Here is a 22,162-nt window from a genome sequence, read left to right as displayed (position 1 = left end):
ATACAATCTCTGAAAGTATAAAACAGGAGAGACAAAATTTCGTTACAGAAACCCTCATTATGGACAATTATATGACTAAAAATTGTAATTAATGTTTCCAATAACTTATTCCATAGTACCTATCAGTATTTACTTATTTATTAAATCAGAAAGATATTAAATTACTACTCTTACTTATCACAGAGTCACAGAATGGTTTCTGTTGGAAGAGACCTTAAAGACCATCCCATTCCAACCCCCTGCCATGGGCAGGGTTGCCACCCAGGTTGTTGGGTTGCTGCCAAGGCCTAAGGCCCCGTCCAACCTGGCGTTGAATGCCTCCACGGATGGGGCGTCCACATTTTTTTGGGTCAGCCTGTGCCAGTGCCTCACCACCCTGAGTGAGTTTAAAGTAATTTAACAGAGAATGTGAATCTATAATTTAGAGTAGACTGTATTGCATAAAAATACCTTATTCCCTATTGTTAGTTCGTCAATATATTGACATATTCTTGTTCAGTCTTGTTCTTTTTCACAAGTAGTAATTATGATTTCATTTAAGAAGTAGTTAGATGAACTCAGATGGAACTCAGGAAAAAAAGGAAAGTTTATGGTCTTTGGAAGAGGGGGCAAGCAACTTATGAGGATTACAAATATGTAGTGAAGCTGCTCAGGGAGAAAATTAGAAAGGCCAAAGCCCAGCAAGAACTGAACTTGGCCACTAAGCTGAAAGAGAGCAATAAATATTTCTATAAATATATCAAAAGCAAGAGGAAGGCTAGTGAGAATCTCCATCCCTTGTTGGATGCTCAGGGCAACACGGTGACCAAGGATCAGGATAAGGCTGAGGTACTTAATGCCTTCTTTGCCTCAGTCTTTAATAGTAAGATCAGTTGCTCCCGGGGCACACAGTCCCCTGTGCTGGTAGACAGACATGGGGAACAGGCCCTTCGTAATCCCATGATGAGATGGTTTTGGACTTCCTCCAAAAGCTGGACAGTAACAAGTCCATGGGGCCAGATGAATTGCACCCTAGAGTGCTGAGGGAGTTGGCGGATGTGGTTGCCAAGCCACCCTCCATCATCCTTCGACAGCCCTGGCTAACTGGGAATATCCTGGTGGACTGGAGATTGGCAAACGTGATGGCCATCTTCAGAAAGGGCTGGAAAGATGATCCTGGTAGCTACAGACCTATCAGTCTCACCTCGGTGCCAGGGAAGGTTATGGAACAGATAATCTCGGGAGCCATCATGGATCAGTTAAAGGTCAACCAGGAGATCAGGCCCAGTCAGCATGGGTTCATGAATGGTAGATCTTGCTCAACAAACCTGATTCCATTCTATGACAAGGTGACCCACTTAGTGGATGAAGGTAAGGCTGTTGATATGGTCTACCTGGATTTCAGTAACGCTTTCAACACTGTCCCCCACAACATCCTCATGGAGAAGCTGGCTGCCCATGGTTTGGATGGGCATACGCTCTGCTGGGTGAAACACTGGCTGGATGGCTGGGCCCAAAGAGTTGTGGTCAATGGAGTTAAATCCAGCTGGTGGCCAGTCACGAGTGGCGTCCCCCAGGGCTTGGTGCTAGGGCCACTACTATTCAACATCTTTATCAGTGATCTTGATGAGGGGATGAGTGCACCCTCAGTAAGTTTGCAGACAACACCAAGTCGGGAGGAAGTGTTGATCTGCTGGAGGGTAGAAAGGCACTACAGAGGGATCTGGATAGACTGGACTGATGGGCCAAGGTAAACTGCATGAGTTTCAATAGAGCCAAGTGTTGGGTCCTGCATTTTGGTCATAACAACCCCAGGCAACCCTACAGGCCTGGGGAGGAGTGGCTGGAAAGCTGCCTGATGGAAAGGGACCCTGGTGTGCTGATGGACAGTTGGCTGAATATGAGCCAGCAGTGTGACCAGGTGGCCAAGAAGGCCAATGGCATCCTGGCTTGGATCAGGAATGGTGTGGTGAGCAGGACTAGGGAGGTAAATCTGCCCCTGTACTCGGCACTGGTGAGGCTCCGTCTTGAGTACTGTGCTCAGTTTTGGGCACCTCAGCACAGAAAGGACATTGAGGTGCTGGAGCAGATCCAAAGAAGGGCAGCAAGGCTTGTGAAGGGCTTGGAGAATATGCCCTATGAGGAGAGACTGGAGGAACTGGGGCTATTTAGTCTGGGGAAGAGGAGGCTGAGTGGAGACCTCATTGCTCTCTTCAAATACCTGAAAGGTGATTGCAGTGAGAGTGGGGCTGGTCTCTTTTCACTGGTGATGGGTGACAGGACAAGGGGAAATGGCATCAAATTGTGCCAGGGAAGGTTTATATTGGATATCAGGAAAGACTACTTTACAGAAAGGATTGCTAAGCACTGGAATAGGCTCCCCACGGAGGTAGTTGAGTTACCATCCCTGAATGTGTTTAAAAACCATTTGGATGCGGTGCTCAGGGACACGATTTAGCAGTGGGTTGTTAGGGTAGCATGGTTAGGCTGAGGTTGGACTTGATGATCTTGAAGGTCTTTTCCAACCTCAGCAATTCTATGATACTACAATTAACATTTTAGTCAGGTGTGGTTAAAGACCACCATGTCAATCTCACTTATATCCCTAAACAGGAAGTCTGATACTTCTTATTTTCCTCATTCATGAAATTGTACAGATCTGTTTCACCTTATTTTGTATGAAGCTTTATCATGCATACAGGTTTCTGCCTAACATATGTCCGTTTGACAAACACTTTTCAAGCAAATGTAATGATGTAAATAATGTAATTAACCGTTCAATTGTCATAAATTTGACTTGGAAGCTGTAAGTCTGTATAATTCCATAATTCACATTTATTTTTGATCCCTTTAAATATAATTTGAAAGCTTCACACTATTTTCAGGGAAATAAATGAAAGGAAACAACCTTCCTTGCTGCTCTGGAGCAAAGCTCTTTCATGGGCATGAGATGCCTGAAAGTACACACAGTTCTGCCTAGCTAGCAGAGGCAGTCTGGGAGAGAGACACTGATCAAAGGCCTTCTTGCAGCAAGCTCTGTCACTTGAACAGTCACGGCCTCATGATCTAGGAAATCAGTGTCACTTAGTAGTCTCTTGAGATTAATCTGAACTGAGATTCGATAGGCCAAATCAAATTACACATCCAGGCATCGGCATTTCTGAAACCACCCATCATCAACAACACCTACTGTAAGATTTCTTTTTCCTCACATAAATTATTTTAGGCTCCTGAAAATGCAGCTGCAATAGAATGAAAACGATGTAACCGTTACTTTTACATGCAAACATAACTGTTCATGATCATGGAGGGGCTCCAGAAGAATCTCATGTACTTATCACGGAAGAATGCTGCCAACAGTGTGTGTTTTTTATTTGATTATCCTTTTTTTATACTATTAGGTTGATTTGAAACATAAAATATTTCTGTGCCTCCAAGCAGCATGCTTTCAGTTTTTCATTCTTATGTAAACCAGAAGTATTCTAGGAAGTACAGCTATCTGGGAACTATTATTAAAATCTTACTCTCGAATTGTAATTTCTAGAGGAGGTATTCAAACAGGTTACTTGCAATACTATTTCTAAAATGATGATATTAGATATTTACAAAAAAAATGACTGAAACAACTTGAATTTACATCTACCTGCATCTTCAGAAGTTCTCAGTTCAAGTAGCAACAGTTCTTTCTGCTTCTTTTCAATATCTTGTATGGCAGCAACAGAATTCTGTTAATAAATACAGAAATTATCAGGAGAAGTAGAGTCAAATGCACTGCATAACACACTGGTCATGATGCATGGCCTGCAGAACAAGTATTGGTGGACTCGAATCATTCCAGAGAGGGAGCAGCTACTGTGTGTAGGCCATGGGGCACTGGTATGATATGTATAATGTCGAGGCTGTGCTCTGTAAGGGGATATCACAACCTGGGTTTGCCCAGGCATTCAAACTAGTTTTTGAGTCCCACCTCTGAGTGCGCCACAAGGACCAGACAGTGAATCTCACCATGACAGTAACAACTAGACAACTTATACATGGCCTGTAAGTATCAGTAAGAGCTCTTCTAACATACACATTATGCAAAAATCTTTGTGGGTATTTTAAACTAAGATTAAACAACTTCTAAATGTCTCCATTATGAAGAAAAAACATTACACTTTCAAAGGGATATTTTGGAAACTCGATGAAAAGCCTAGGATTCCTGACTATTCATATAAGCAATTAAAAATGTCTATGTGTTGCCTACTATTTGCACAAGATGTATAAATACATGGGAGTCATGAACAGAGGAAAGTGACAATACACAATTTTTTCATATGCTGTAATCCAGTTTACTGATCATGATGCTGTTCTTTACATACATTCTAAAGTGTTAATTATTTTAATGACAGTTGTATGTTATTCAGTCAGTAAACGATACTATACAGTAGCACACTGGGGAGGAGTACAACAAAACTCTTCTATTATCTGCACTCACCACAGTGTACTTCTCACTTTGTGGCTCCAAAGACATATCACCATTTTCACAGCACTGAAGACAAACACTTTTTTGTCTTCTTGACCTACAATGGCTACACTTCACAACTAGGAAAAGTAAATATAAAAAAATATAATTTTAAATTAAATCACAGAACCAAAATGTTAGACACACAAATACAGGTTACAGAAATGCAGTGGTAGACCAGACCACAATAAAAACATCTTGCATATGCAAATGAGATCAAATTTAAGCAGTATAAGGAAACAGCCTTAAAAGCTACAATTATGGATGATAACAAAAATTTGAGGAGCGAAGTAAGTCCTTATTTCTCACATATTCAGGAAACAAACACTTTTGTATCCTATTCTCTAAAAATATATAAATAAATAATAATCAGTTGACAATAAAGTTAAAAATATCCATGCCAGATAATATGCAGCTTTGTATATTGGATTCTAAGATGCAGTTTCAGAGATTACAGTGTAATCTTATGATTTATTTAAAAAACCAACATACCTGTAACGTCACTAGTTTCAAGAGGAAGTACATCTTCAACAGAACAGTAAGACATAAGCAGTTCTTTCATTTCATCATCACAAGCATCATCCAAAGCACTTTTCCCAGAATCATTCCTCTCACAGGGATTTGCTCCATGCTGTAGTAGAATCCTGGCTGCCTATTACATATTGTTAACTGTACTGTGGTTATTCTTAAATGGACATATGATACAACTTATAAATGATAAACACTATTTATCATAAATCACAAATAACAAAGGTACAAATAAACCTGTCACACTTGCAGTCTCAATTAAACAAATAACTGTGATTGGCTCTTCTAATCTTTCTTTAGAATACACATATAATTCACAACTTGATGTTAAACCTGCCTTGCCTATGGTAGAGTTACAGACAGAATTTACAAACAATCATAGACCTAAATTTAAAAAAAACTGGTGAATTATGAACAAAGTGCAGAAAAGAAGTGGTTTGTTCCCTCTGGATACTTAATAGTGATTTTATTCTTCAATTATGTGCACTAATGTGTTTTTTTTCTTTCCAAAATCCAAGTCACTTGTATGCATGCTTAATTTTAAAATGTGGAAAAGAGATTTGTGGCATCAATGGAATCATATATCTTTTAAAATTCAGATCATAAGAAAGCATCAGGGAGGTAGAGCTTGGATGATAAAGAATTTCTACGTGTATGATTTTTCATATTTAGCATTTCTAATTTTCTTACTGTTAAATACGAGAAAGAATATAGAAATTCAAAATCTGTTGTGCTGTTTCTAGAGTAGTGACGGAACCTTCTCTATTGGCTTCCCCTACAAATACTGAAAAATAGTTTACATGTTTTCAAGAGTCTTTTTGACAGTAAGGTACTAACCCTGTGAAATCACCTCTTTCATTTTATCTTGCCCCACAGAAAGGATAAATGGGGTGAAAAATCAGCTCTTCTGACAGGAAAGAGGTGTTAAGTTGGAGTCAACCTGGCTTCATCTGCTTATGCTCAGTTCATTGGGACTTGCTGTGCCAAAACATTTTACTTATTTGTTCATACAAATAAAAGGCAGACATTTGGCTAACCTTGAGGAGTGTGTTTATTTCACCAATTCTGCATGGATTCGAAGAATCTTCCTTGACTAAACTTTTTTACCATGCACGTTACAAACCCCAAGTCTATGGTGAGAGGAATTCCCAGTCATTTAGGACTTTTCAGTGTGGGGGAACGCAAATGGTCCCATTTCCACAGCTACCTATCCCAGTCCATGCTGGAGTTGCATTAAGTTTCTACTACCCATGATGAGCACCCTGGTCTACTCCTTCCCTTACACTGGCACAGTTCTTAAACTGGGTCAGCAGGCTGTTCTAGAGAAAGTTTTGTTTTTAGAGGATTACTTCTAAATTTGTTCAGCTCCCTAAACTAGTTTTATGCATAATCACTGAAGAGCTCCATGCTGAAGACTCGCTGGTGACTGTTGTTAGAGACATGCAATGTTAAGTGGTCTTAGAAATGTATCATTTCCTTTGTCATCTGAAAAGAGCTCACCTTCTCTCCTACATTCTTAAAATAAAGTTTAAGTCAAGTTGGATTTCTTTATCAGTAAATGGAAATATTTTTAAATGGGAATGAAGAAAATATTTATGGTTCAGAAAAAATTTACGAAAGGGAAAAAATATGACAAGATATTTTTAAACGTTAAACCTGATATTTTCATTGGTTATTGTGATACTTCTTTAACTCATTTTAGACATTGTAAATGAAAAAAAAAAACACAACAAAAAAGAACAGTCTTTTGTTTAGTAATCAACCATTTTTTCATCAACTGGAAAAGACTTTCCTCTTTTATTTGCCCATAAAACTTCTGTTTTCTTAGATAGTATTTTATCTTCTGATACATCTGTTCAGCTCTGATCAGCTTCAATGGGAGATGTATTCATGAAAGCTTAACAAAATTTTTCAGATTATTAGTCTATTTACAAACAAACAAACAACTAGTGTGTATCAGAATTAATTGCTAATTTTTTTGCCACATCAGGGAAACATTTTGAAAATTTTGAAAAAAATCTATTCCTTGTCTTTAATATTATCATTTTCTTTTAAAAATCATGTTTTAAATTAAAGCAAACTTGTTCGCTTTAATGTACTTTAATAGGAATATTAATTTACTCAAAACACCTCTTCAGACCTCAAATTTAGAATGCTCAGTGTTTCACTATTATTTTTAAAAAGCCCAACAAGTGAGAGAGAAACACTGGCTGCTTCTGAACTAAAAATGTCAATTAACTGTACAGTCTCAACTGTCACTACTGAAAAATAATTCTTCTAATTTTCACTGACTCAGTGAATGCTGATTTACTTCCTAAATGCAAATATATACTAAAATTGTACTAGGAACTTTAGTCTTTTCATATTTAAATCACTGTTTTACCTTGCTGACCCCATACCGGAAATCAGACTCAGGTAACATAACATACCTCCAAAGAATTGATATAAACAGCATCGTGTATTGGCAAAATACCATCCAGACCTCTGATGTTAACATCAGCACCAGCTTTCAGTAATTCCGAGATAACTTCAGTAAATCCACCAGCAGAAGCTTCATGAATTGCTGTCCAACCTAGACAAAGCAGGATGACATGTACAATATGCATCCAGTTTCGAAACATCCACAGAAAGCACTAATTAGCAACTATACATTTCAGTGTGTTTGCTGCAAAATAAACATTGGACTTTTAGTGTTTAATTCTAATCTTAAACAGAATCATCTTGAATTACTGAGGTAAAATATTTCCTGTGTCATTCAGCTTACTTTAGAGAAAAATGTATCCAATATCAGCCAGAAAGATATTTCCTACTTTCCTATTACACTACTAAAAATAATGCGGGAAATAAACAAACAAGCAATTAAAAAAAGAGTAGAAAGAATTTAAATAATTTATTTTTAGACCTGTTTCCCAAGGAAATAAGATACATGTGACTGTGTTTCATGCAAACATAAATATTCACATGCATATGCATCAGCTCCCTCAGATCTTTCATGGCCACTGATAAATTTCAACAAAATTTAATAATGGCTGTAGGCCTCACAGATAGCAACTTCTATACACTCTCTGGTAATGTGCTCTTCAAGAGAGGAAAATGCCTGATTAAATGCTGAGACACAAATCCAGAGGTTCACAAGCTGCTTGTACCAATTAAATGACTTCCTTCTCTTCTCCAAACTAAGAAGTTTGGCATGAAATCCTAATTTGATATATGTATGAACACTTTTTTCTTAGCAATAATTACACATCAGGAGAGAAAAACTTAATTTCAAGCAGTCATAAAGACAAAAAATTGTATGACTCTACAGTTAAAATAGATAAAGTTCTACTGTTTATCACACACCCCATCACTAGAAGGGTTTCACATAAATGCTGTACATAAGGAATGTGTGTGTGCATGTATGCCTTTATAAGCACTCATATGCAGTTATAAAAGCATTCTTGCTGTACTGAGCACCATAGTGTATTTCCAGTAATTCCTATGTGTTATTTAAAGTAGTGTTTTAGAAATATTTGAACAAAATATAAGAAATAAAAAAAAAAACAAATCAACTGTACTTATTTAACAAAGTAACAATGACAAAGAGAAGCTATTTTCTATAGCATTATGGTTGAACAGTTTCAAGAGTCACAAAAATAAATCAAGATTCCATAATTATATTAAAATTATACAAACTATATAAGACTGTATAGACTGTAAATGGTATTAAATTACATCTAAAACAAATTTATAAGAAAGCAATCTTCAAACCTGCATTGTCCTGTTCATTTACAGGAATTCCAGATGATATCAGAGTTTTCACCAAAGACAATTTTCCCCTCCTAGCAGCAATATGCAGCTCAGTTTCTCCTTTTGCATTTTTCTTCTTTCTCGTCTTTGTCTCAGCTGTTGTATTACAAGTAACATTATGTCCTCCTTTATTTTACATTACATACATTATTTTACATTATGTACATGTAAAATTATATCCTCCTTTCTGGTAGATAAGAAATATTCTGAAACACATACTGGATGCTCATTAGCAACAACAAAAAATGCTTCGTTATAAACAAGGAATTAAACTTCATAACTAATTTGAATTAGTGTAAACTTGTGCAATACTGTGGCCTTAATTATTCAGTAATATTGACTACATCAAAAGTTTAGAAAAGAACTGCAGAACAGCGTGGATAACAAACTCTGTGCCAAAACATTTATAGTTCAGATCTAGATGGCTTAAGAAGAGTACAATGGATCATTGATAGGACAAGGGGGAATGGTTTTAAACTTGAAGAGGGGAGATTTAGGTCAAATGTTAGGCAGAAGTTCTTTACTCTGAGGGTGGTGAGGCTCAGGAACAGGTTGCTGAGAGAAGCTATGGATGCCAGTCTGCCCTTGGAGATGTTCAAGGCCAGGCTGGATGGGCCCTTGGGCAGCCTGAGCTAGTGGCTGTTAACGTTGCCCATGGCAGGAGGGTTAGAACCTGATGCTCTTTATGGTCCCTTGCAACCCAAGCCATTCCATGATTTGATGATTACAGATGAATAGGAAAGGTAACAAGGTTGAAGAGTTTTGTACTATACAGAGGTAGGAAGTATGTTCCATTTCTCCACAAATTTCTTATAATTCACCAGGCATGCCTGCCAAATATATAAAATATACAGAAAAAGGAATTCACGAAAGCATTTAAAAGCAAAGTCGGCCATTATTGCTTTTCCAATCTGGATTCTGTATCAGAGAGACCATACATTTCTGTGGCAGGTATTTTTACAGCTTTGGTGTGACAAAGTCCTGTAGACTGATTACAAATCTTTGACTAATGTCAGGTAGCATAGCTGAACTACCTTTTAATTAAACTTATGAAACACTTGAGTCATGACTGTACATAAATTTTGTTTAATCCTTCTCTTATTGGTTCACAAAACAAACAATATCCACTTTAAATAGTATCATATGATCATGAAATAGATCCTAATTCCCAGGTTTCAAGTAACAGACACACAACTGGAAGAAATACAAAGAAAAAAGAACAGATTTTAAAAGTATTAATTTTGCATAAAAAGTAAGGATGACCTTCTCCTGCGATTTGCTACCAGACATGTATGTCTGTGCCACAGTGTGTATAAAACTTCAAAAGCTCTACCATGCATTTTAACTTTATTTTTTTTTACTCTTGTCCTCACTGCTTTAATATTGTGCCATTATCTTTAAAAAAAAAAAAAAAAATCATTCATTTCTTCTCCTGATTTCTTAAAAATATGGAATTTATCCAAAAAATGAAAGTATAAAGTATTTTGCAGCTCTTAGCCATGTTTTTTTAATTATTCGTATGAACAATTAGTTCCTGCATCCCAAATGTTTCCTCTTCTCATCAGACAAGCTGTCTTCTCAAATATTTCTAGTTATCAGTATCCGCTGCTATCAAATATCTTCCATGATTTGACAGCTGCCTTGTTTTAGGTTCTTCTTGTCTTCTGGAAAATTTATTTTTCCAAGGTTTTCTTTGAGGTAAACTACTGAGCCTATCTTCCAGGACTCTTTGAAAGTGCAGGAAAGACATACTGCAACTGCATAAAAGACAGACAAATAGTGAGGATGCATCTGTACTAACTTTAAATCAGCTTGTACAGGTCCTGCTGTAGTCAGACCATGACAGCACAGAGCTCCACATCAGCTATTATAATCTGTCAGAAAGCATTTGCACAGCCAACTTTGCAACGAGTGTACTTGGCCCGCACTGTGTTGGCAACCAAAGGAGCTAAAAACTTTCTTTTTCAAATGAAAACTCTGATTCTAAAGCATGCAGAAGGGGCACATTATTGACATAGTTCTCCAGCAGCCCGAGACCTACTCTTCTATAAGATAACATATTATATTTTATCTAAAAGCTTCTGGGTATGAACTTCCAAAGTGATCATTAACTTTCTGGTTCTTGCTTCCCCCACAACCCCTTTATTCATGAGACAGTGCCCTAAGGATTCTTTTTGGAGATAAAGAAGAGAAAAAAGGTGCACAACAGCCCATTAAGCTAGCAACCCTTAGTAATATAGTGCAAGTGAATAGAAATATTTGCAAAGTTTTTCAGTTAAGTTGCCCTGCACAACACTAGGAAACGTTTGAAATAGCATAATGGGACACTGGTATGTGAATCAAAGTTCTCCATGAAGTACATTGCCAGGCGACTCATAAGCAGGAAAGATTACGACCTTGGCAAATACGTAATCCAGAGACTGCACAAGAAAAGAAAAGGTGGAGAGGATAGAGTAGCCCACAGATAGGTTTGACTAGACTGTAATATTTCAACAACTTCTTTAAATAGGCATTTGAATATTTCACTACTGGTGTATTACTAATTCTTTCCACAGACCAAACTATAAGAAAAACAAGCTGATTGTGCCCTCATTTTGTGTAAGCAGAATAGGAATGCCAAAAGCCTAAAAGGTAACTGATTAGACTGAAGTAGCACTGTGCATGTGATCATCTAGGAACAGGAGATTTTCATTCAGGAATGGGATAATGTAAGAAAAGTCACTGGGACACTGAACAATCAGGACACAAAAGCCAGTTAAAGGTAAAAATACCTGAAAACTTAGCAAGCTATAAAACATTATTCCATCTTCCATATTTTTTTTCTGCTGCAATTGGAATGCCAGTCTCCAAAGTTACTATCAGTGCCTTCAGATGTAAAAAAGGCTACACTTTCTCCCATGACCTCTCAAACACTAACATTCTTCTACAATGAAGGAAATAATTAAATTTTAGCTGAAAAAAATACTGCCTGTAGAATCTCCCTTTGGGAAAGAAAGTTATCCGTGAAATAATGTTCCAGAGGAGATCAGAATGTAAGACCCTTGCCTAGAAAGTAAAAAATGAAAACAAAAAAACATCCCAAATGCAGTAATGCACATAGATTTTACTATATTTCACTTTATTAAGCGGTGTTCCACAGGGGTTGGTGCTGCGTCTGGTCTTGTTCAACATCTTCATCAACAACCTCGATGAGGGGATAGTGTCCACCCTCAGTAAGTACACTGATGATACAAAGCTGGGAGAAGTGGCTGACATGCCAGAAGGCTGTGCTGCCATTCAGCGAGACCTGGGCAGGCTGGAGAGCTGGGCAGCAATAAACCAGATGAGGTTTAACAAAAGCAAATGCAGAGTCTTGTACCTGGGAAGGAATAACCACAAGAATCTGTACAGGTTGGGACGTGACCTGCTGGAGAGGAGCACAATGGAAAAGGACCTTTGGGTCCTGGTGGATGACAGGTTGGCCATGAGCCAGCAGTGTGCCCTGGTGGCCAAGAAGGCCAATGGGATCCTGGGGTGCATTAAAAGGAGCGTGGCCAGCAGGTTGAGGGAGGTGATTCTCCCCCTCTACACTGCGCTGGTCAGGCCTCACCTGGAGTATTGTGTCCTGTTCTGGGCTCCCCAGTACAAAAAAAGACAGGGATCACCTGGAGGGTCTCCATCGGAGGGCCACGAAGATGGTAAAGGGCCTGGAGCACCTCCCCTGTGAGGAAAGGCTGAGTGACCTGGGTCAGTTCTGCCTTGAGAAAAGACGACTCAGATGAGATGGGATCTGATTAATGTTTGTAAATATCTAAGGTGTGGGAGGCAAAGGGAGGAGGCCAGACTCTTTCCAGCAGTGTGTGGTGATAGGACAAGGGGAAATGGCCACAAACTGAAGCATGGGAAGTTCCACACAAATGTGTGTAAGAACTTCTTCACAGTGAGGGTGACGGAGCACTGGAACAGGCTGCCCAGGGAGGTTGTGGAGTCTCCTTCTATGGAGACATTCAAGACCCACCTGGATGCCAACCTGTGCAACCTGCTGCAGGGAGCCTGCTCTGCAGGGAGGTTGGACTCAGTGATCTCTGGAGGTCCCTTCCAGCCCCTACAATTCTGTGATTCTGTGATTCTGTGATAAGTATTGACCAGAAGCATAAGAGATGCAGAAAAGGACATTTATAGGGAAATGAATGATTTCTACATTCACTGTTTATTCTTGCAGTAATTAAAAGCAGACAGTGACATGCATCAAACATGCAATGTTTCAAGAATGATATAAAAAGGGATTCATACAAGAGAAGGAAGCAATCTAGAGATAGTAAAGCTATGTACTGACACCGCCAAATACTGGAGAACAGCAAGCCACAGGAAGCACCTACTGCTTCCATCCACTCATTCACTTCCAAAGGAATACAGGAGCTTGTTCCCGAAACTCAAGACAACAGAAACTTGAGAAGGATTAAAAATTAGTAACCATCTGAGATAGGAAGGGGAAACAGTATTCTGCACAACTCAAGACAGAAGAAAACAATAAGCCTGTGCCTATCAAAGAGAGAAGATCAGCAAGAACTTCGCATGGTTTACTGGTTAATTTTTGTCATGGTGTGAAGAGTGCTAAAAAACACTGCAGAGATTGGCTACTGATTCCTTAATTCAACATACTAAGAATAATCAGCATCCAGACCAAAGTCATCAAAAGAAGGGAGCTCTTGCCAGAAAAGACAGAATCAGAAATAATAAATAGAGATGTATATAGGTGTGTCAGATTTACAGAAAGCCAATTTTTATTTGATCTGTGATGCGTGAAGTACTTCATGGAAGACCAACTTAGTGTTATCTTAAGCTCTCAGTTATGTGACTTAGTTAATTAGGGATCCATTTAGTCTTTCTAAAAATATTAGTTATGACTCTGCATACCCTCAGTTAACACACTGAAAAAAGACTGACGAATGAAACAGACAACACAGAGTAAGACTATCTTTTCTGTTAAAATGAGCAAGTTCTGGCAATATTTCAAGTATTTGGAAATCACTAGATTATTTGTTGAGTATGCTATTCATATTTTAACATGCCTTCCCTTCTGGTTTTCTTCCCATATGTCTGGGAAATAAAAACAACACTGTTTTTACAAAATATTATTAACTTTTTACCTGATTTCTTAGAGGTTTGCTGTGCTGACGCTTGATTGAATTTTGAACAAGTAGATGAAAGCTTGTTTTTCCTTATACTAGAACACAAGTCTGTCTTTTGTCTTGTCTCCTGTGGGTCTAACCTTATTCTTTTGGTTTGGACTTCTACTTCAGTGAATTGCAAGAGCATATTGCTCTTTGCACTTCTTTCTTTATTCTTTTCTGTACCTTCTGTTCCATCCATTCCAGCAAATCTTCCTTTATCTGACAGTTCAAAAAAAGAACTTCAAGTATTTCCAAAAATTGAATGGATTACTGAAGAGGTATTTTGTCCTGGACTAGGTGTTAATTTTGATTTTAACATCACTTAACTCTTTACTGAGTAACAAGCTATAGATACTCTAATATTATACTGTATGCTCTCTTCACTGTATGCTAACATAATGAGATTAGATCCAAAACAGTTCAAAGGTTCCTTTGTGAAAATAAGGCCTTTACAGATTCACATTGCTAAAAAAAAAAAAGGTGCTTATTAATTTTATTCTAATTAACAAACATTGTGGTCGCATTTTGATAAATACAGTGGGGATTTTGGTCTAAAATAGCCCCTAAAATACAAAGCAGAAGTGATGAAATAATTAATCTGGCCTAGTGGACTGTATCAGAACATACTCCATGTTTTTGCCATTGATGGCAATAAACATGCTCTGGAGATCCATAGTTATGGTGTTGTTTTTTGCTTTAAATGAAGTACACAGAATGCTTAGAACCAATTGATAAAATGACTATTCTGAAATAAAAAATAGCACCTGTTTTCTGAGTGGTTTCTTTCTGTGCATTTTGCATATTCTGAAATGAATAAGGAGAATTCTTCTCTGTATAAATACTGAAATACAAACCTGACTTTGAGTTGGTGTCTCTAAGATCCTGTCTCTTCCGTTTAACTTGATGTATTTTCTTGTCACGGAGTTGTAAATCTCTAAACAAGTTCTCCAAACTATGAACATCTTTAGTTTCCTTCATGTGACATCTTTCAGTGCTTTTTTCTGCATTAAGCAGAATTCCCCCTCCTGTCTCTAGATGCGGAACCTTTTGCTCATTGGTGTTCAGTACATCATCAGTGGAATTAGAAGGACGTCCAGAAGAACTCGCTTCACTAGTAGTTGCTAAAAGCTCATGCACTAGGAGTGTCTCTGTATTTATTTTAAGAGTGCCTTCTGTGCAGCTGGTTCCATCTTCCAATATATTAGTATAAGTGTTTTGCATCTCATTTTCAATAGTCTGTTGCAATATGTCTGCCCTGCCTGAATCAGTAAGATTTGCACACACTAGTTCTGACTCATCTGTTTGTAAGGAAACCTGTTCAAACAAAGCCAAAGAAAGTTTTAAAATCAGAGTTGCTCTATTAATTTTGTTTCTGTCGACGATAGATTTAACTTGATTTGGCAAGTTTTGCAAAGGAATTATTTGTTCTGAAGGCATTCTCATAGCAGTATTTAGATTTCTGTCTATCATATTATTACTGTTATTGATCAACTTGATTGAGAGGAAGTCAAAGCAAGTGCCAAATGAGAATCATATTCTGTTAAATCAGTAGTCTCAGAAAGCTGTACAGAGACTTTCTACCCAGAAATCAGTGATGCAGAACAACATAGACTAGTGATCATCTCCTCTATTACAAAAGAATTTGCTGAGCTTCCGTCATTTCTGTTCTTTCTTTTTGTAGTTTTTCTGTTGCAGTTCTGTCTGATTTACTAAGCTCAGTTTTCATACAACATCAACTGGAATGCAACAATTACAATTAGAAACAACAGTGATATCCATTGTTAGGACCCACACCAAGGACTTAAGTTTTCCCTGTATTTATTCCTTGGTATGTAGATGGACAAAAAGAAGAAAAATATTTCTCATGTTTATTATTTATGATTGAAATTACTTCTGAGTAGTTTTACTCTTGACTGTAGCCTTTGCAATATCCATATCAGGTATTTATCTTTTTTGAATGCTTTTTTTTTGTGTTTTTGGTTTTTTTTCCCCCATTCATTTTTATGCCTTCAAAACCCTGAAGAACTGTTCTTTTGGTACATTTTACCTAATTCATTCTTTTGCTTTGCTCATGTTTAGCAACAATTTCCTTTGGTGCTTTAGTATTATAATGTTGAACTGTTCTATCCGCAAGCCTGTCCAAGGCAGAGGTTCCCTCACCTTTTCCTACCGAAACCCAATATAAACATCTTATTGCACAGATGCAAGAAGCAGCTATCCAAGTACTATCAGCAAGACAACAAGTGCTGTGCAACAGGTAACTTTTAGCTGTTTTAGCCTGGTTTCTGCAAGCTCAGAGAGGCACTAATGTACCACACTTGTTGTAAACTACCTCTGCAGCACTTGTAAAAACTCAGTAAAAAACCACTGTGCATGAAAGAAAGCTGACTACCTCTGTAATGCATCTTCACGAAGCTCCAGATTACCATAATTACCATCAGGGATCAGCAACTATTTGCCAAACTGTTTGCCATAATGTTGAATATCATCCTGCTTCAGTCTCTGCTGGATACATAACATCTTGTACATTATGAGCTGGTTTTGAAATACATTTCATAAGGAGTTGTCTGCTCTAGTTTACTGAAGACTGCTAGAAGTCCGTAACAGTTCAGTATCAAATTAACGAGGGGATTCTTTGTAAAGGTGTACCTGGTGCAGGTTTGTATCCTCTCTACTTTGAGCACTTAATGTATTCTCTGCATCACCTCCACCTGAAATGAAATTAAGACAGAAAGAAACCGTTAATGAAAAGGGACTACAATTCTTTGCTTGGTATACGTAGCATCTTGTGTCTGTAACCTTGCGTGTAACAGTACCCACCACATTTAGCTATCAGAAAAATTATCTAGCTACAAGCATTCTATTAGGATCTCAAACATATATATCACGATATGTATATATCTTGGGGTCTGCTCTTCATTGTAGAAGGGATTTTGTACAAACCATCAGAGGGTGGGGTAAAGTACGGTATTATGTTTACAAATTTTTCTGAAGATAAATGACTTGAGCAATTACTTTTGATACTTAGAGGAACTGCTGCATTTCCCTAACTTATGGTATACCTCTCTGGTCCTCAAGAGACTTCTGAAGCCAGTAACAGTGGGATAATTATGCCTTTGTATGTGAGTGTGCGTGTGTGTACGTATATATATATGTATAACCTGGGCAGAGAAAGGGATGGAATATCTACAGTCAAGACTTTGGTGGAAAAATAAAGAGGGATATTTCCCAGTACCAATTCAGTACCTTGCTGGCATGTTTTTGCTTTTCAGCTGCTCTCTGTGCTGATAACTTGATATATAAGTAGTATAGCAGCTACCAAGTTCTGATTCTAGTATTAATGTACTTTATTAATCTATGCAATGCATTCTTAAAACTATGCTGGTCATACTACACTGAACAAAAACCTAGTTCATTACGCTTTGTTATTTTTACTGCAATATGTACACTACACCCAGCCCTAAGATTTGCTCAACAACCCATGCTGGAACCAGCATAAATTGAACGAGTATTTCACAGCATGTCAACTCTTTCTCCAGCACTTCTGGGAATCTCACCTACCAGATGTTAACCCTATCCTTAGGATCACCTCCAGTGATCCACTTCTAGCCCTTCCAGTCTTGGTCCCAAATCAAGCAAAACTGGGTAGCTATTGAACACTGATTAGGACAAGTCCTAACCCAAATCCTAATTTTAAATGTAGCTCAGTCCCACCAATCTTAATAAGGCCCAGAATATCCAGAAGACCTTTGGTGTCTGCAACCTGAAACTCTAACCATGGGACCTTCCAAGCACAGAAATCCCTGCCAGCAGCTTTTATCTTTATTTACTTTATATTTGAAGCCAGTAGCTTCTGTGTACTCCTTACAGCCCTGACTATAAGCTTATTCTCTAAGCTAATTTGGTCTTGTAAAGCCCCATTTGGAATACTGTGTCCAAGCTTGGGGCTCCCAGTACAGGAAGGATGCAGAGCAGTTGCAGTGGGTCCAGAGGAGGGCCACAGAGATTATCAGAGGGCTGGAACACCTCTCCTGTGAAGAAAGGTTGAGCAAGCTGGGCTTGTTTATCTTGGAGAAGAGAAGGATCCAGGAAGACCTCACTGCAGCTTTCCAGTACATGAAGGGAGCTTACAAGCTGGAGGGAGACCAACTTTTTACATGATCTGATAATGATAGGACGGGGGAAATGGCTTTACACTAAAAGAGGAGACATTTTAGGTTAGAAGCTAGGAAGAAATTTTTTACACAGGAGGGTGGAACTGAAATGAGTTGCCCCAAAGAAGTTGTGGATGTCCCATCCCTGGAGGAAATCAAGGCCAGGTTGGATGGAATCCTGGGCAGCCTGATTTAGCGGGTGACAACCTTGCCCATGGCAAGCGTGTTGGAAATAAAAAAATCTGTAAGGTCTTCTCCAATCTGAGCCATTCTATGATACTACTTTCAGACATGCCACAGCCCAAACTGGCTCGTAAGCGTCCAACAATCCTAATTCTAACTATAATTGAGGCTTACCTTGCGGCATTTCTTTATACCTCCCCCCAACCAAACAATCCTGTCTGAACATTCCTCCCAACTCCTAAGACCATACAAGAACTAACCCTCACCTTAACATTCTCCTACCAACATCTCGTAGACTTAACCTTCACCTTAGTTCAACTACAGTAGTACTGTCCTGAAATTGTAAATTTACCCTAGCCTCTGCCCTAACATGAATAGTCAAGGGTAAGCAATTAAGACTTGACAACCCTAATGACTTACATCTAATCATAGATCTTCCATTTTAAATCTTATGGATCCTTTTAAATTCAGCATCCGTGCAAGGTTAGAAACAAAACTCATTCCTAGCTCTAAGCCATATCACAGTCATATCTCAGAAAGTCCATGCTCCATCTTACATTAAGATAGACAACACCTCTTGTGCTCATCTTTATTTTAAATATAAAAATACCTCTAGCCCAAGAAAAAGAACACTGCTGTCTTTTAATACTTTGCAAACATATGGCAATCGTGCTGGGTAAGAAGTGCTCACTAGAATATCTGAGCCCATGGAAGCAAAGCCCATCAGAGCAAAGCCCAAGGAATTACTACTTGTATTTAAGGAAATACTGTGCAACAGATATTTGGAACTCCTCCATGTAATAATGATTCTCTCCTACCTGATACTGAATCTCTTCCAGATCTTGCTAGATGGCGTTTAAACAGCCTCTTCATACATGGGTCGGAAGTTTCATCTAATGCACTCCTTCCCATCTCATTTTTTAATAAGGGATCAGCTCCGTAATGGAGTAATAATGCTGCTACCTAGAAAAACAAGTTTTTCAGATGGTTTCCCTTTTGTCAGCATTTCCCACAATCCTTCCTTATACAGGTTTCTCCTATACTTGAGAATTTGAGCAACAAAAAAAATAAATCTAAAGCCTACAATAAATAATTACTTCCTATATGAGCTAATACATCCCAAGCATTCCTCAATGCATCATTATCCTAAAGCCTTACTATTTTTATGAATTGTTTCACGTTATTAACCTGATGCCATTAAGCAGAGGTGTCCCAAAACAAGATAGGATTCATCACTCCCTAAGCTCGTAATGGGTGGAAAATAACAAGAAATTTTAGGATATGAATCAGCTCACCTATTTAAATCATCTAGTTTAAGAGAATATAATTTGCACTGTAGGTGTGTACTTTATTGTGACTCTTGTGTCTGCAAAGTAAATTGACAGCTATTTCAGATGTACAGTGTACATTCAGTCAAAGAAAACCCACCCAAATGGCCTTATCAACATTTCAGCTTCTTTACAAACCTTAAAGTCTCATTCTGTTGTTATTAAAAAAAAAGAGCATTTGAGCAAAATGTTCCATCTAGTTTTGCAGAATACTTTTTAAAGACATTGAAATTTTACAATCTGATGATCTTTTGTATCACTAATCCTGCAGCCTTATTCCAACACTAGCATGGCTATACTTGTACCTGTGCCTTTCTCTCTTCAGCATCCATTATGATCTGTCATCCCACACCAATACATTTAAAGTCCTTCATTACTTCTAACCAGATTGTTACCGACAGAACTGCTAGCAAAGTTTTCTCAATTCATACATTCTCCTAACAATATAGCAAATAAAATAGCCTTCAATTCACTGCAAAAGCCCTCTTCATTTTCAAGAGTTGTCCCAAATCTATGGACTCTTTCAAACAAAGAATATTAAGAACTCTTCCTTAATGAGGTCTTTAGCTGCACATCTCATTTTTATGCTCTTCACTTAACTAGAAAGTCTCATAGCTTTCTATATGCTTACCATTTTTTTGTGTGTGAAATAAGAAATTAATTTTCCCATATTGTGAGTGGCAAAAGGGATAAAGCAGTCAAAAGCCACATTTCCAATCTACAGTAATAACAATCTAGAGAAAGTAACTTTGAAAGAAACAGCTACACCAAAAATCAAGTGTGCTAGATCACTGCAGTGATACAACTGTAATGCTTTTGAGCAAACAGAGCCCCAGTGAGCAAGCACCATTTCACACGAATGTACCATACCGCATAACAATTAACACAGCTGTGAGTAGAATGGTGCTGATGTGCCCCCAAGTGACCTAGTGATATTGTTCAAGTTGCTGACTCTTTAAATATTACTTATGGAGATGCAGAGTCCTTCACATCTAACCATGAACATGGTAGCTTCGATACTTTCACAGATCTCAGAAATATTTCATAAGACCCCAAAGAGCCTGCAATCCACAAGCTGCAAACCAAGCTTGGGGCTCTCAAGTCTCAGGGAAAATTATTAACCCTGCCTCTTTGCTCTAGGGAGACTCAGAGATAAACAATTAAGTACTATCTTAGTTGTAAAACTGAAAGAGAGCAAATGTTTGTGGGCAAAACTTAATACATTCCACAGAAGTTCCTTAGAGGAAAAAAACAACAGCAACAACAAAAAACTACTGGAAATGAATGAATATAGGCAGCAAATGTGCATTTCTAGAGAAAGAAACAGCCAGCAAGTAAAAGTGACATGCAGAACTATGACAGAAGTCTGGACCACCCTATGACCATACATAGGCAGGTGGGAAGCAAAAACTACCAGACTGAAAGAAGATCCAGAATTCAGACACAGGCTACGAAACCACAGCGTTTGGCAACATCAGTTATAATTAATTTATACTGATTATTCATTTGACTTTCTGCTTACGACTACACAAAATACAAAGCCATATATCCATAACTCTCCAAACAATTATTTTTTACACAAAAAATATCTATGCATGCCTGTAGCTGCACACCACATATCCATGTTTACTAAAAAACATGCATGAAAACAAAAATCATTAAAACTCCAGAAGACTGCTTAGATCATAAAATGTTTCTGCAGTGATTATAAAATAAGCGAAACGAAGAAAACGAAACAGTAGGAACCTATTCATCAGTACTTCAGCCACAGTTACAAACAGAAGAAAATTTATAAAGCATGGTAATGGTTGGAACAGAAGTTAAGCAGAAAAGACTTATTCACTCCTGAAATAACCCATAATCTGAAAGGACAAGCCCACATGTAACAAGACTATGTGGCTTTCTGGACTAACAACAATAATTTATAATCTTAAATCATAATTTATGTCCAAATTGGAGTATACCTTATAATGGCCTTCTTTAACTGCATCGTGCAGTGGTGTTATTTGTTCACTTCCTCTCGCATTAACATCAGCTCCTGCTTTCAAAAGCTCATTTGCTATCTTGTAATGGCCTTCTAAACTTGCTTCATGTAGTGCAGTCCAGCCTAAAAAAAAAAAGAAAACTTGAAAATTGAAAATATTGACATTTGGGTGAAATATTATATAAAAAAATAAGTCAGTTTTAGATTGTCTATTTGATAAATATTTCAGAGGGAGATAATGAAAAGATAAGAACTGAAGTGTTTACAGTGAATTATATAAAGAAATGCTTGCTAAAAATCTCAGATGTTGGGTGATCTCAGTTTTTTGTCAAAATATGCACTTACTGAAGAAACAGGTGCACCAGTAACAACATTAGTTTGAGATTGGATAGCACTTTTAAAACTTTAAAAAAAAAAAAGAAAAATTATTCCCCTACACCTTAGTAATTTCTCCCAGAATGCAACACATACGCTATTTTAAGAATAAGGTATACATTCATTATGATCTTTTATTTATGTGACCATGATAAAGAAAGTAAGAAAGAAGAGACAAAATAACG

The 22,162-nt window shown here is 37.7% G+C and overlaps 1 protein-coding gene across 3 annotated transcripts in view; it reads right to left on the bottom strand.

The window, feature by feature from the left end:
- ANKRD31 (ankyrin repeat domain 31) overlaps nt 1-22,162 on the bottom strand; it is a 57,334-nt gene that overhangs the window by 13,426 nt on the left and 21,746 nt on the right. For all 3 annotated transcript variants that reach the window (XR_002433281.1, XR_002433280.1, XM_021380139.1), the window contains exons 8-17: nt 21,583-21,725; nt 19,109-19,253; nt 16,603-16,664; nt 14,808-15,267; nt 13,930-14,172; nt 8,762-8,896; nt 7,441-7,583; nt 4,976-5,135; nt 4,457-4,563; nt 3,623-3,704 (exon numbers count right to left, since the gene is read on the bottom strand). Coding sequence is in view for 1 of the 3 variants with exons in the window: in XM_021380139.1 (XP_021235814.1) it covers nt 3,623-3,704; nt 4,457-4,563; nt 4,976-5,135; nt 7,441-7,583; nt 8,762-8,896; nt 13,930-14,172; nt 14,808-15,267; nt 16,603-16,664; nt 19,109-19,253; nt 21,583-21,725 (1,680 nt within the window). In the remaining 2 variants the exon portion in view is untranslated. The remainder of the gene's footprint in view (nt 1-3,622; nt 3,705-4,456; nt 4,564-4,975; nt 5,136-7,440; nt 7,584-8,761; nt 8,897-13,929; nt 14,173-14,807; nt 15,268-16,602; nt 16,665-19,108; nt 19,254-21,582; nt 21,726-22,162) is intronic.

Source organism: Numida meleagris, chromosome Z, assembly GCF_002078875.1.
Source record: "Numida meleagris isolate 19003 breed g44 Domestic line chromosome Z, NumMel1.0, whole genome shotgun sequence".
Taxonomy (NCBI): domain Eukaryota; kingdom Metazoa; phylum Chordata; class Aves; order Galliformes; family Numididae; genus Numida; species Numida meleagris.
This window is presented reverse-complemented; position numbering and strand designations above follow the sequence as displayed.